Source organism: Larimichthys crocea, unplaced genomic scaffold (assembly GCF_000972845.2).
Source record: "Larimichthys crocea isolate SSNF unplaced genomic scaffold, L_crocea_2.0 scaffold146, whole genome shotgun sequence".
Lineage (NCBI taxonomy): Eukaryota > Metazoa > Chordata > Actinopteri > Sciaenidae > Larimichthys > Larimichthys crocea.
In genome coordinates this window covers 76,519-91,069 of record NW_020852003.1, presented here as the reverse complement: position 1 = coordinate 91,069, position 14,551 = coordinate 76,519, and the positions used below count along the sequence as shown (strand labels likewise).

The 14,551-nt window shown below is 48.2% G+C and overlaps 2 protein-coding genes across 3 annotated transcripts; both read right to left on the bottom strand.

The window, feature by feature from the left end:
• Positions 1-120: 120 nt before the first annotated feature.
• Positions 121-2,442, bottom strand: LOC104928248 (putative membrane protein ycf1). The gene is made up of 2 exons (XM_027275526.1): positions 1,486-2,442; positions 121-1,446 (listed from the first exon to the last, which is right to left on the bottom strand). The coding sequence occupies exons 1-2, from the start codon at positions 2,300-2,302 to the stop codon at positions 1,355-1,357; spliced, it is 909 nt and encodes a 302-aa protein (XP_027131327.1). The 5' UTR covers positions 2,303-2,442; the 3' UTR covers positions 121-1,354.
• A 1,939-nt stretch (positions 2,443-4,381) lies between these two features.
• Positions 4,382-13,923, bottom strand: kif11 (kinesin family member 11). 2 transcript variants are annotated; one of them, XM_010742500.3, is made up of 27 exons: positions 13,765-13,923; positions 13,169-13,274; positions 11,160-11,289; positions 10,955-11,052; positions 10,793-10,871; positions 9,946-10,131; positions 9,723-9,847; positions 9,550-9,640; positions 9,310-9,455; positions 9,131-9,227; positions 8,954-9,049; positions 8,783-8,871; positions 8,615-8,702; positions 7,970-8,043; positions 7,742-7,856; positions 7,549-7,620; positions 7,300-7,435; positions 7,043-7,215; positions 6,839-6,964; positions 6,603-6,758; positions 5,955-6,094; positions 5,721-5,881; positions 5,513-5,631; positions 5,219-5,441; positions 4,915-5,096; positions 4,718-4,828; positions 4,382-4,640 (listed from the first exon to the last, which is right to left on the bottom strand). In XM_010742500.3, exons 2-27 carry the CDS (start codon positions 13,240-13,242, stop codon positions 4,527-4,529), a joined length of 3,201 nt encoding a protein of 1,066 aa, XP_010740802.3. In that variant the 5' UTR covers positions 13,243-13,274; positions 13,765-13,923; the 3' UTR covers positions 4,382-4,526. The 2 variants fall into 2 exon arrangements, with proteins under 2 accessions (XP_010740802.3, XP_027131336.1); XM_027275535.1 differs by having other exon boundaries at positions 4,382-4,637.
• Positions 13,924-14,551: the final 628 nt, after the last annotated feature.

Here is a 14,551-nt window from a genome sequence, read left to right as displayed (position 1 = left end):
CTTTAAATGCCTATATAAATCACGCTGATGTAAAGAGAGTAATCCTCGCTCACTTCCGGCTTCGTTCCCGCCCCGCCTCGTTTCGTCCATTTTAAGTCGACAAAAACAAACAAAGTCTAATAAAGTTCAACCACTTTATTCAAAAGCTCTAATTCTTTGAAATAATAACAAATAAATTATGCCGTAAAACCCAATTATTGAATTACAGACATTCATTTAAAAAAAAAAAACAATATACAAAATGTTGGACATGATTGTAAAATATCTGATTTGATGTTTTTGTTTGTTTGTTTGTTTGTTTAAAAACATAAATACATAATCCAGTAAAAGCCAATACAGCCATGCGTGTTAGCATGTTTACAATAGTTCATTAGTCTGATTATAATAATATCACGTTGGTGCCCATCTCACTGATACTCCTGCACAGCCAAGCCTTATAGTAACAGCCTACAAGTTATATATATTATATATATACAAACGCTGCATGTTTCAGAGCAGTAATACAAAGGTGTCCAAACTTCTTAAACAAGGCCACATGTGAAGAGGTCAAGACACCTGGGGGCCAATACTACTACTAATAAAAAGTTACATACAAATGTTCTAAATATTATTGTCATTGTCACAATTATCTTTCACCATCATCAATCAGGCGCGACCAAATATAAAACCAGTTCTTCCCTCCTTCCTTTCACGAGTCATAACAAAGAATAAATTGAATGAACACGTTAAACGTGCGCATGCTCATTTTAAACATGACATTATGAGTAATGCAGTCACAGTCTGTGAACATTAAAACATATCACTCTTACTGTTGTCACATCTACAGCCAGCTCTGTCCTTAATGCTTCGTCATGTCAACCAAAAGTCAGCCGTACGGTATCTGACAATCCTAGCAGGCCATGAATGAAGCTTTGGCCGCGTTGGGCCCGCGGACCACACTTTGGACACCCCTGCAGTAAGATAATTATCCATGACTCATGCTGTTTTTTCCCCAATGTCTCTGGAAGAAAGAATAGAAATGTTCCGCTCTGAGTAACAGTCGGTGAGGCACACAGATGAATGCTTAAAAACACATTAAAAGAAAAATTATAATTAGGTCCAGTGTGTAAGATCTGAGTACAGGTGGCTCCATGGAGAACCACAAACTGACCGGACACCTCCTCCAACACCACGTGGGGGCAGCGGAAGGTGACGAGGGGAGGTTGCAATCTGGAGATCCTACACACTGGTCCTACTTTAAAAGTCTGTAGTCTTAAGTGCTGATTGTGAGAGACTACAGAGCTCCACGTCTTCACACGGCCCAGCTGGGGCGGCATCCATCCTCCACCCTCCATCCTCAGTGTTTGCTGATTGTTCAGTGGGAATTTCCTGCAGTGGCCGTCGCATCGTCGGTTTTAGGACTTTCATTTGGTGGTGCATTCACATCGTCGGTTTTAGGACTTTCATTTACTGGTACAGTCACATCGTCGGTTTTAGGACTTTCATTTATTGGTACATTCTCATAATCCGCTTTACTTTCATCGTCTCTGGCTGCACATAGAAAACTCTTCAAAGCTTCTCTTTTAAAGTACGCAGCAATACCAAAACCAACCACAGCCAAGACTCCTAGGACCCCCCCAACAATACCACCAACATCGTTAGATGCTGTTGGTGGTGGTGTTGTTACATAGAAGGGGTTGGCATGGGGTTGACTTTCTTTCGTGCTGACCGGGTTCTTCATCTGGCAGGAGAATTTCTCTATTCCTGCTGTCTCCTTGTTGATGGTTCTGTCCTTCCCTGATGTGGTCCAGTCCCCTCCATCCTCCCTCCAGCTGTAGGTGATGGGTTCAGCCCCCGTGGTATCCTCCGTGTCGCCTTGTGGGGTGCGTCCCTCGCAGAGCAGGGTGCAGGACTCGGATTGAGGGGTGCAGGCCACCGGCTGGATCCAAACGGACGGCGTGGGCACCTCCTTGATGACTTTAGCGGTGAAGCTCTCACCGTGGACCTTGCTGTTGATCTCTAACGTGTACGCGCCGGCGTCGTCTTTGGTCGCGGTCGTGACTTCCAGCCGCCCGGTGGTGACGTCCAGCGCGGTGCGGCCTTTAAACCGGTTGTAGTAAGTCAGGGGCATCGCGTCTTCGACCCACTCCGCCAGCAGGTTTCCGTTGTGCTTCCACAGGATGTTCGAGATCTTCGCAGCCACCTTTGGCTCGACCACCAACTTCCCGCCCTCCGTGAAGTACGTATCCACGGCTCGAGCGCCGCTCAGCCCGGCCACCAGAACCAGAACCAGAACCATCCGAAGAACTGTTTGAACCTCCATGTCTGCGGGACTCAGACCGTCTCCACGATCATATCAAAGACTACGACTCGACGACGACTCGACGACGACTGCAAGCACGCGACACCCCAGCACGTCCACGCCCTTCCTTCCTCGTTCTGACGTAAACGCGCGCACGTAGCGCGCTCACGACATGACGTCCCTGTCCATGCCCGATTTAATCAAATTAATAAATTAATTAATTTAAGCTGCTTCATTCATTGTAGCTTAAATTGTTTTGTTGTGTTACACCGACGTTACCGAGCCAAAGTAAACACCCGTATGAAGACATTTATTTAACATTGTTTTTGTTTTTGTTCTACCTTAGTACTTGTTTCGCAAATCTGCACATTCTTAAATCTGCACATTCTTAAATCTGCACATTCTACTTTAGTACCTTTTGTAAATATGTACACGTGTGTTTCCCTCCTTGGTTTCTATTTTTCGCTGCTGTTAACAAGTGAATTTCCCCGTTGTGGGATTAATAAAGTATTATCTTATCTTATCTCTTTAACTAATTGTACAATAACACCACATTCAGCTCAGGTTGTAAGTTTGAGATGTAGTTATGAGGTTTTTTTTGAGCAGGCATTCACGAGGAACGCCCACCCGTAGGGACGCATTTGTGCAGGGTGACACAATCGATCGTTACACCCCCTGAAACCGAAACTAACTTTCTGGGCGTTCCCGGCTTCGCCCTTTCTGCTCTGACCTCCACATATCAGTGAGCTGACACACTGCAGGGTGGACACGCTGAAACATCTGGATCACATCCAGCTGTTCCAGACAAGTGTTTGCATTAATAACCAGTAAACGTTCAGAGGTGTTCGGGAAGAAAATGAACACCGCAAACAAACAGACACATTTAGAACTTTGATGTTTAGACTAAAAATGAGGTTTATTACTGTACATGTGTACTTTTACTCATGATAGAATCAGATTTTATTCATGAAGTTCTAATATACACATGTTTAAAAAAATCCACATTAATTGGGTTAAGTATTAACATAACAAAGGAAAGGAGCTTCAGTGCTTCCTTCATCGTCTCCTTCAGCAGAGGACACACGGAGCATCCTTTAGGAAAGGAGGTGACCTGCTGTGTTGTTGCCTGTGTTCTCTGCGTTCACAGAGTCCAAACTGTTTGGAACTGTGCCATCCAGCGTCCTGCAGATCCTCATGAAGTTCCCGTTGCTGGTTCCTCAGAGATCTTTGCCATAACTTGCTAATATGTTTGTGTGTGAGTGGACAGGAGGGTGAGCGAGCATAGCAGCTAACAAACACTTCATCTGCTTCTGTGACAGCTGGACAATATTCATTATTACTGACCGAATGATGAGACTCTCCCAAACTATGCAGGGCAAGCCCTTAGATACTCTGGTGGTAATTATTTACATGCATGCAGTCAAAACAGGCAACAGTATACTCTTGTTTAAGAGAGGGACAGAGGTAATTATTTCAAGACATGTGATAGCAAAGGAAGGTTAGTTTAGATTAGATCTAGGATGGGGACCCCAAAGTCCAGAAGTCCTTAGAATACCAGACAACCGCACAAATAAGTGTCTCATGCAACCCATATATATAATAGTACTATTGTTAGTATGTAACTATGCATCTATGTGCAGACACCTCACGAGTTTTTCATGAGACATTGTTTTTTTTCCAGTGAAATTGTTTGTTTGGCAACATGACGAAAGGTGAAAAGAACACACACCCACATCTGAGTCATTGAACACACCACCAGCCACCAGTGTTCAGACACGTAGTTTATAAGTTATCCATCCTCTCTGACCTTCATCACTTTCTTTGTGAGTCATTTCTTATGAAGCTGCTGTGTCACGTGAACTTCCTCTGTGGGATCAAAGCTCGTCTCATCTTGACAGTTTCTAAGAAGTTCTGAAGACGAGCGGAGCGTCTTTAGAGACAAGCCGACTCTTTGGAAACACTGCCAGTGTGGATGTTGAGGCACTTCCTGTTGCTTCAGCAAATCTCAGTTCCTGATTTTTTATTTTTATTTTGGACAAACACGAAGACGCTGCGCTCTCAGAATAAAGAGCACGGTGTCACATCAATGACCAACAGAAGTACAAAACAAGTATAAATCTCTTTAATCTTAAAAACGACTTGAAAACATGGAGACAGTTCGTTTAGAGACACAGCGATTAACACGTACGACAAACAGAAACAACAGATTAAAAGATAAAACACGTCCGGACCGGTTCAGACCGGTTCAGTTCTGACAGCGGAGCGGCAGTCTGGATTTCTGCGGCGTGGATGACGCGTCGTTCTCCGCCGCTTTGGACCGGGCGGGAATCCTGGACTCCTTCTTCCCGCCTTTCTTCTGCTGAGAGAGAGAGACGCATGGTGAACGTGCTAATCAGTGATGTTCAGAGTAAACCTGTTGACATTTTTCCTGCTCACCTTGAAGAAGGGAACTCGTTTGCTCTCGTTGAAGACGAGGTTCTCGTCGATGAAGGACGGCTCGGTGGCCACGCTTTCGTTACAGGTGCTCGGCTCGTCCTCCAGAGAGTCCTGCACACGATAAAAAACCGATGACGTGAATATTCACGAGAGGCGAGCATTAAACGAGGCGGGGGCGTAAGTAAAAGTGAACCTACGTGGTCAACCTGGCTGTGTTTCTCCTCCTCCTCCTCCTCCTCCTCCTCCAGCTCTTCCTGCTCCTCCATGGCGGCCTGCAGCTCCTCCTGCTGCCTCCTCAGGCTCTCCAGCAGCTCGGAGCGGCTCCGCGACTTCGACAGTTGCCTTGGATACACAAACTCCCGACGCTGAGGGGTTGCACCTGAAGGCAACATGACAACTGGTCAGTGACCGGGACAGGTGAGACACTCAACAACACCTGAATCAGAACCAGGTCAGAACCTGCTGGACCTCGTGTCTCACAGATTCAAACCTGTGACGTACCGGTGGGAACGTCCTGCTGCAGCTCTTCCTGCAGGAAGCCGTCGACCAGCTGTTGGCCCGTCTCGATGCGGTCCTGGAGCTCGGCTCGCTGCTCGTCCAGGGCCGTCCGGTCCTTGGAGGTCTGGTTCTGTACGACCGTTAGAGCCCACTTCGCCTCCTCTCGCCGAGCAGACAGCTCCTCCTCGGCTGCTCGCAGCTGCTCAGTGCGGTGCCGCTCGACGCTCTGGACAGAGGACGGAGGGTTAGAGTTGGTCTCATGGGTGAAGCGGACACGTTAGAACCTGCGGGTACTACCTGGTGGAGGGTCTGAGCTTCAGTGGCAGTCATCCCCAACAGAGAGAGGTGTTCCTGGGCTTGAGTCTCCGCGTGCTCCCTGGTTCTGGAGCTCCACTGGAGGTCCCGTTGGACCAGACCTGCAGACACAAAACGACAGAGTCAACAACACCAGACGCTGAGCGCGCTGTGGACGTCGACGTTACGGCTGAAATGACGAGTGCTGTACCGGACACGGAGCTGTGGAGGTGCGAGCAGCAGCCCGTCATCTCTTCGAGCGCCTGGTGGCTCTCGTCGGCGGTCAGCCGCAGAGAGGAGGCGAGGGCGGAGGAGGTGGAGGAGAGGAGGTCAGCCTGGGCCGAGGCCTGACGCTCGACCGCGCTGCAACCGCTGCAACCAGGCAGACACGAGACGGTGACGCCTTGTACACAAACAGGAAGCTCTCGGAGTTAACGTGTCTCACCTGCTGATGTTCTCCGTCAGGTGCTGGAGAGGGTTCTGCAGAGATCTGGAGGCGGACCTCAGCTCAGCGTAGTCCTGCTGGGCCTCCATGCTCAGCAGGTTGAGCTGGTCCTGCAGGCACTGGATGGTCTGCTTCATACCCTGACAGGAGACGCAGCCGCCGTTAGCTTCATGACTGACAGCATGCTAATCAAAGCAGCTAGCAGTATGCTAACATCATGCTAACCAACTCAGCTAACAGTATGCTAACCAGCTCAGCTAACAGTATGCTAACATCATGCTAACCAACTCAGCTAACAGCATGCTAACCAGCTCAGCTAACAGCATGCTAACCAGCTCAGCTAACAGTATGCTAACCAACTCAGCTAACAGCATGCTAACCAACTCAGCTAACAGTATGCTAACCAACTCAGCTAACATCATGCTAACCAACCTAGCTAACAGTATGCTAACCAGCTCAGCTAACATTATGCTAACATCATGCTAACCAGCTCAAGCTAAAGCTGGTTGGAGTTGGTTAGCATGATGTTAGCGCTATGAAAGCTCAGCTAACAGCATGCTAATCAGTTAGCCCAGTCAATGTGGATGATGTTGGATCAGAACCAGGTCCGGCTCCGTTCTCTCGGGTCAGAACCGGGCGCTCTCTCACCGTCTGGTGTCTCTCCTGCGCCCGTCTGATCTCGTCCTCCAGCTTGTCGTGTTCGGCCTGCAGCGAGCTCAGGCCCAGCACGGCGGCCTCCCGCAGACCCGCCAGCTCCTGAACCAGGCCGCTGAAGAACACGCCCACCTCCTTCATCGCCTCCACCTGAGAGAGGAGCAGCAGGAGGAGGTTAATGAACACGGCGAGGACGATACAGAGAAGACAGAACGGAGGCGTGGACTGACCTTGTCGGCCAGCGCTCGCTGCGTCTCCACGGTCGCCCTCAGACTGTCGCTGAGCTCCTTCACCGCCGACAGACCCATCAGAGTCCGACCCAGCAGCACCTCCTCCATGTCCTGTTGGTGCTCCTCCTGTCAACAAACAGTCATCATTACAGATCCACTCCACACATCCGCCTTCGAACCCCGCCGAGGCGCTCCCGTCCTCACCAGCAGCTGCAGTACGCTCTCCTTGTCCTGCAGGCACAGCGCCTCCTGCTGTCGAACTCTGTCCTGACAGCGACCGACGCCCTCGGCCACCAGCTGCCCGACTCCGCCCACGAAGGACTCGACGGTGGTCAGAGCTCCGTTCAGCGCCGCCTCGTTCGTCACGATCAAACCGCCTGAAGCAGAACAGGAACACGTGTTATTAGCGACCCCGTCGTCGACGCGTCAGCTCAGACTCGAGGTCAGACGAGGGTTTTTACCGATGGCGTGCGAGTAGCTGCTCAGCATGTCGCCGTGTTTGGCTCTGTGCTGTTGAACGCAGCGCTGCATGTCGCTGAACGCCGCCTCCATCCGCTCAGAGAAACTCTGCTGGATCTCACTGTTGTGCTGCTCCACCTGCGAGTTCAAGAAAAGACGCTTAACGTGACGAAACACACGACTTTAACGAGTTTGAGCTTCGAAACAGCTCTCTGAGACGTTTGGGTGACACGTGGACTGAAAGGACCGACCTTCTTCTTGCGGTCCAGCTTGTCGTGCAGGCCCGACACGTCACTTACGGTGGCGTCCACAGTGCTCAGCAGCTGGAGGAGGAAACACAAGAAGATCTCAGCAGCTCGTCCAAACATCAGTCACCTCTAAACGAGTGCAGACGAGGTGAACGTTAAAAACAGGAAACACATCTGTGTGTCGGCGGGTCTCGACCTTTCCTGCGGTGCCGTACAGGCGCTCCTGGACCGAGCTGAGCTCCGAGCTGATGAACTCCTCCTGACTCAGCTTCACTCGGGTCACCTGAAGGTCCTGACTCGTTTCCTCGAGCCTGAAACCAGCAGAAGACAACGTCAGTGTCCTGATGTGATTTAAGCACTTTCAAGGCATCTAAATCAAAACTTTCCAGACTCTTCACCACCTAAACTCGTCATTTACACTCACCTCTGCTGCTTCTCGTCCAGGTCCACAGAGCACTGCTCCAGTTTGGACTTACTGTCCACAAACAGCTCGGTCACCTGGATGGAGGACAAAGTGTGACAACATGAAGACAAAGACTGTCTCTGTGACGTCCCCGCAGACTGTCTAAAACCTGGACGTAGTCTCCGAGACGTCCCCACAGACTGTCTAAAACCTGGACGTAGTCTCCGAGACGTAGTCTCCGAGACGTCCCCGCAGACTGTCTAAAACCTGGACGTAGTCTCCGTGACGTCCCCGCAGACTGTCTAAAACCTGGACGTAGTCTCTGTGACGTCCCCGCAGACTGTCTAAAACCTGGACGTAGTCTCTGTGACATTCTACAGACTGTCTAAAACCTGGACGTAGTCTCTGTGACGTCCCCGCAGACTGTCTAAAACCTGGACGTAGTCTCTGTGACATTCTACAGACTGTCTAAAACCTGGACGTAGTCTCTGTGACATTCTACAGACTGTCTAAAACCTGGACGTAGTCTCTGAGACGTCCCCGCAGACTGTCTAAAACCTGGACGCGTTAGCACCACCTGCTGTTGAAGAAACATAAATTCCTCTTCAACATTTGTTCGTGTGACTCTGCAGGTCTGAATGTCGGACACGTCTGAGGCTGACGTACCTTCTTCAGCTCCTCCTCCATGGCAGCGATCCGGTCGGTGTACTCGGCTGAATGCTCCTCATGAGACGAGATCCGACTCATCATGCTCCTGAAACACACACACACAGCGTTATGTCGATGAAGATGATGGAGGTGTTACACAGTCAAACAGACTCTCATGTGACCTACTCGTAGTTTTCCGTAGACAGATAAACTCCGTTCTTGTCTCGCGCGGCGGCGAGGTCGCGCTTCAGACGCTCGATCTCCTCGGTGTATTCCTGAGCGGGCACAAACACGAGTCAGCGCTTCTTCCTTCGAGGTGCTCAAGTGAAGCGTGAGCGTAAAATTAAAGTCCTGTACCTTGATGAGCGTCCTCTTGGTGAGCTTCTGGTTGACTTCGGGTTTGTTCATGATGTTTTTGGCTCTGCTGGCGTACTCCAGCGTGCTCAGAGTCTCCTGCACAGACAGAACATCACAACAACCGTGAGCGCAAAGTTACAAACCTCAATGTTTTATCTCTGTGTTGACAGAACGAACCTCCAGGTTGCTGGACGACGGCGACACGGTGGCAATGATGGAGGTCTTTGTCCGTCCTCCCAGCGAGTCCTGAAGGATTCTGGTCAGCTTCGACTCTCTGTGAGGAGAGGACACGTCATTTATTAAGATATCATATCATCATAGATCACTCTCTTTACATCGATGACGGTAGACTCTACCTGTACGGGACGTGAGGTCGTTTCTCCACCAGAGCGGTGATCACTCTGCCCAGCGTCAGCAGCGACTGGTTGATGTTTCCCGCCTCGCGAGCTCGCTTGTCCACCGCGCCCGAGCGCCCGATGTTCTCGCTGCCGGCGAGATCGACCTGGAGAGGACGGACGCGTCAAGTTTTACTTGATTCAAGCACATCAATGACTTCCAGCAGGAAAACTTGTGTCTTAACAGAAGCTTTGAGTTACCAGGTTGAGTTTGCCGATCTTCACCAGCTCCTCTCCATCCAGAGTGATCTCCTTCATGTGGATGGTGACCGAGAACACCGAGTGGGAGCGACTGCAGAGACACGAAAGGCGGCCGGTGAACAGACGAAGGAACCGGATGAGGTAAGGAAGGTGAAAGTCAGAGATGAGTTTACCTGGAGTAGGCGTTCATGAGCGTGGAGGCAGTCCTCCTCTTGGCTGATCCTCTCTCCAGGATCTGATAAACTTCGTCTTTGTTGTGAACCGTCACCTCCTCGAGACCTTTCACCACCACGCCTCGCTGCAACGCACGACAGGCGGTCAGTGCCAACGTAACGAGAGACAAACGTAGATCACGTAGATAACGTAATGTAGAACTATTACGTTACGTTATGTTACCTTGTTGCGCGGATCGTCGAAGAGCTGCAGCCGCTCCGTGACGTCCTCGCTGGGGCTGAGCAGGTCGAACAGCTCCTCGTTGTAGATCTCCAGCAGGGAAACTTTGACGGAGAACTCGGTGCCGTTCTCTGAGAGCTTCTCGAAGATCTGGTGCAGCGTTCGGGGGATGATGCCGGCCAGAGGGTCCTAAAAAATCCAAAGAAACGCAGAAGTGTTGTTTGTATCATGTATGAAGCAGAGCGAGACTTTGAGGCGACAAGGCAGAGATGAAGCCGCGACTTTGAGGGGACGAGGCCGGGACGAGGCCGTGACTTTGGGGGGTCAAATACAGAGACAACAGCAAGACTTTGCGGGAAAGACTAAGACCAAGGCCAAAACCTTGAGGGGCCGAGACTTAGACGAGACCAAAACTTCTTTTACACGACTCAGCGTTTAATTTGCTCCTGAAACTTGAACACGTGCATCGATATCAGGCGTCAGATCCTTCGACACTTCTACAGGGACACATTTATCAACCGGCAGCTCCAGCATGAACTCGTTGCTGGCTTGACCGAGTTGTGTACGACGCCTGGTGGACAAATTTGTAACAGCAGTTGCTTTGATTGGAAAACTGCGGCGCTCTGTCATTTTTACACTTCCTCGTCCTGCGAGCTGGATTGGACCCTCTGGCACGCCGTATGTTTGACAAAGAGATTACTTGGAGCTGGAGCCAACAACAAATCCACAGAGGTTTCTGAATGCTGTATTGAGTTACAAGTAATTCGTTCTTTTGTCTGAGAGTACATCTGATCCCAGAATAATCAAATCAGATTAGAGTTTTATGAAAAGACATCCACGTTAAACTCACCTCCTCCCAGGTGAACTGCTCGTCCGGACTCCTCTCTCCTTCCATGGTGAACGTCTTCCCTGTTCCCGTCTGACCGTAACTAAACGAGACGGTGGGAAAGTTATTAACGGTTCATGTTCTTCGAAACACATCGTTGGAGGACTTCTGTCGACGTTCACTCACGCAAAGACGGTGCAGTTGTATCCCATGATGACTTCGTCCAGGATGGGACAGACGACGCTCCGGTACACTTCGATCTGCTTCGCGGCCGGACCGAAAACCTGCAGAACAAATGTCAAAAAAAAAGAAAAAGATGAACCGTCATGTTCTGGAAAGACAGATCAGCTTCAACATTCACAAACATGTGGAGACGTCCGCGCCCATTTACCATGTCGAACGTGTAGGTCTTCCGCGACGCCTTGTCGTTCACGCCGCCCGTCTTCACCGTCACCTCCTTCCTGTTGGAGTCGCACTCGATGACCCCATAGGACGACTTGCGCTCCATCGTGTTGAAAGGCCTGAAAGGACGTCAGTGTCAAAGTTTACCAACGAAGCGCGGCCACGACTGTCAGAGGAACTCCCCAACAGACAACATACATCACACGCGAAGGTTGAAACATTTGACACATGCTGCCGTACGACTGTTTGACCTTTGACCTCTTCATTAATCATTAATATCTTTCAGCTAGCACTCAAACATCCAAATGTTTTTGTCATTGACCACGCTCTGTTTGGGCTTTTTCCTCCAGCTCTGCAGCTTCCTGAATATAAAGACGACTTTGTAGTGTCCGTCTCATAACTGGCGTCGTCCCGTCTCTGCTCTTCAGTTTGTCCGGACGAAGAAGGTTCGCTTACGAAGTTTAATAAAACTCGGGGACCGTGATCGTCTCCAACACATACGTGTTATTTATCCATTTCTGTTCTTTGTTTCGACAGGATTCATACTCCAAATGTTTCCCTTTGATACCAATAAACAAACCGTAGAAAGAAAATCTCTTCCAATTTCTTCATAAACTCAGAAAAGTCTACAGACATGAAAATATCCATGTCATGTCCATGCCAGAATATAGATACACGTGTGTGAACTAGTATAACTTTCCCAACATAAACCAAGCACACAGAGGTGTAAAGAGCCTGTGCGGTCTAATGACGTCCACGTTTTTGGCAGCGAACGCGTCAAATTCAGCTTCATTTAAAAACTTTTAGCCTGAGAACCCAGAACAAACAGATCAACCCAAGCCAATGACTGGCTTCGGTTTGTTTGTGCCCGACATAATAAACTTCTTGTTCTCCGTTTTTTATGAATAAAAAGTATAAACAAGGCTCTGAACTTCATGACCCGTTGTTGGGTCATGAAGTTCAGAGACTCTGACGTAACTTCGACTGTTGCGACGCTCATCTTGTTTCAGTGTTCATTTATACTTATCACTGAGGTCTGAGTGTGCCGCTGCTGTACAGGAGTGCGTCACACTGAGGCGTTTCTAATGTTACAGCCCTCTCATGTATGTAAATATCAGAAACAACTCTCAGTTTAATGACAGATCCATGCTGTACAAAGCCTCACATGAATACATAAATACAAAGATAGATGATGCGCTTCATAAAAGTCGATTCAGTCAGAGACTCAGAGACAAGAACTTTCCTTTGGGGATCGATAAAGTCAATCAATGAATCTATAACACGATATTTATTCAACAAGTTTAAAGTGACTAACAGTAAAAATAGAATTTAAAGTCCACGTGGAGGAAGAACATAAAGTTGTATCCATGTACAAAAAAAAAAACAAGGGTCTACAACCAGGGGTCTGTGGCCCCTAGGGGGTCCGCAGAGGTACTGCAGGGGGTCCGCCAACTTCTATTTGCACTCCACACAGCTGTTGGCATTTAATAACCAATAATAAATTATGCATGAACTTTTTTACCAATCATAAACACATACAGGATAATAACCCAGCATATAAAGAGATTAATAATATAAATACAGTTATACTAAAGTTATTATAGGCCATGTGGGGCTCTCTGCTGTGCACTGTGATGACTTCCTGCGGCGAGTCTGCCTTTATGAAGCGCGTCGTGTTTCAGTTTTTTGTCGACTCTGTCAGAGAAATGTTGATTTATTTAACTGTTATATTTATTACTGATGTCGTGGTTTGCAGTGGTGTTAAACCGAGAGCTGGTACTAATATTTACATAGATATTACAAACACCTCTCTGACAGTTAAAGACACGGCAGGTGGATAGTCGACATTTAAAATAACTTCACATTGAGACAATTATTTTTCAGTGTTTAAATATCGAATGTAACTCTGGGTGACAGTGTCTCAGCTTTAAGGCGTATATGAAGCATATTAAAGCGTCATTAAACCGGTTTAAAGCCTCCCTGTATCTCTGTCCGTACCTGCATCTGACGACCACCTGGATGTTTCTGCCCTTTTCATCCCGCCTGATGCCGTTCAGGCTGTGTGAAGCCATGTTTGCAGAGAGAAGTCCTCTGCAGCTGTAATCTGGAAAATAAGACAGAGACAGTCAGGACGGACACACACTTTACAGTCAGGACGGACACACACTTTACAGACAGGACGATGGACACACACTTTACAGTCAGGACAGAGACACACACTTTACAGACAGGACGATGGACACACGCTTTACAGACAGGACGATGGACACACGCTTTACAGACAGGACGATGGACACACGCTTTACAGTCAGGACAGAGACACACACTTTAAACCAGGACAGAGACACACACTTTAAACCAGGACAGAGACACACACTTTAAACCAGGACAGAGACACACACTTTACAGTCAGCTGGATGGACACACACTTTAAACCAGGACAGACACACAGTAATTCCCGGTGCCGTTGCCCGGTCAGCGGTGACAGCAGCCGGTCACAGCTCCCGTCAGACACCGTTAAACACGAGAGAGCCACCGGAGAGGATTAGCATGTTAGCAGTAGCTAAAAGTGGCGTTATTTCACGGTAACTTACCGAATCCCGGTGTGTAGCTTCCCGCCTCTCCCTCTCCGGTGTATCCGCTTGTTGTTCACCCTCCGGTCCGGTCTGTGAGTTGTCACCGTGTCGTCTCTCTCTCTCTTCACACACTTCTGCTCTGGCGCTCAAAAAAAAAACCTCCGACAACATTCAAAGTACTTTTAAATTTGGCTCGACCAATGAGAGGCCGGCTAACGGCCAAACAAACGACGCCATTGGTTTACGGAAGGCACGTGATCGCTGCAGCGCGGAGCACCATGGGAAGAAGACGGGGACATAAATGCCGCCAATTTTGCACTAGATGGCGACATTGTTGTTGATAACGTTTGAACGGTTAGGTTAATTAAAATGACATTAAAGACACTAATTAGCGTTTTATTTACATAATTAGCGCGTATACACGGTGTGTAAAGAGTTAATTTGCATGAGGATTAATGGAAGTTAGTTTAAATACCACTAAATGTGACACGTTTAATTTTTTGAGTGAAATTAAGTTTATTTTATTCTTATTAAATCTGATTATTTTGTTTTTGTAACTCTAAACTTCTAATTTCATGACTTTATTTAAAATATACATTATCCTCTCCTTTGTTTATATGATTTTTTCCCATTATCAGATCAAGTGTAAATATTCAGACAGAGTCTCCGCGATGTCCCCGCGATGTCTCCGCAGAATGTCTTTCTCTTTTATATATATATATAGATATATATATATTATATATATATATATATATATATCTATATATATATATAATATATAATTATGTATTATGAATGTATGTAT

What these genes read in the sequence shown, in the direction of transcription:
- LOC104928248 (XM_027275526.1), bottom strand. Translation starts at nt 2,302, where the DNA reads ATGGAGGTTCAAACAGTTCTTCGGATGGTTCTGGTTCTGGTTCTGGTG. An exon ending in TTATGAGAATGTACCAATAA is followed by an intron (nt 1,447 to 1,485) that starts ATGAAAGTCCTA and finishes CTGTACCAGTAA; the next exon opens with ATGAAAGTCCTAAAACCGAC.
- kif11 (XM_010742500.3), bottom strand. Translation starts at nt 13,242, where the DNA reads ATGGCTTCACACAGCCTGAACGGCATCAGGCGGGATGAAAAGGGCAGA. An exon ending in CAGGTGGTCGTCAGATGCAG is followed by an intron (nt 11,290 to 13,168) that starts GTACGGACAGAG and finishes ACGTCCTTTCAG; the next exon opens with GCCTTTCAACACGATGGAGC. An exon ending in TGGAGGAGGAGCTGAAGAAG is followed by an intron (nt 8,044 to 8,614) that starts GTACGTCAGCCT and finishes TCCTCCATCCAG; the next exon opens with GTGACCGAGCTGTTTGTGGA.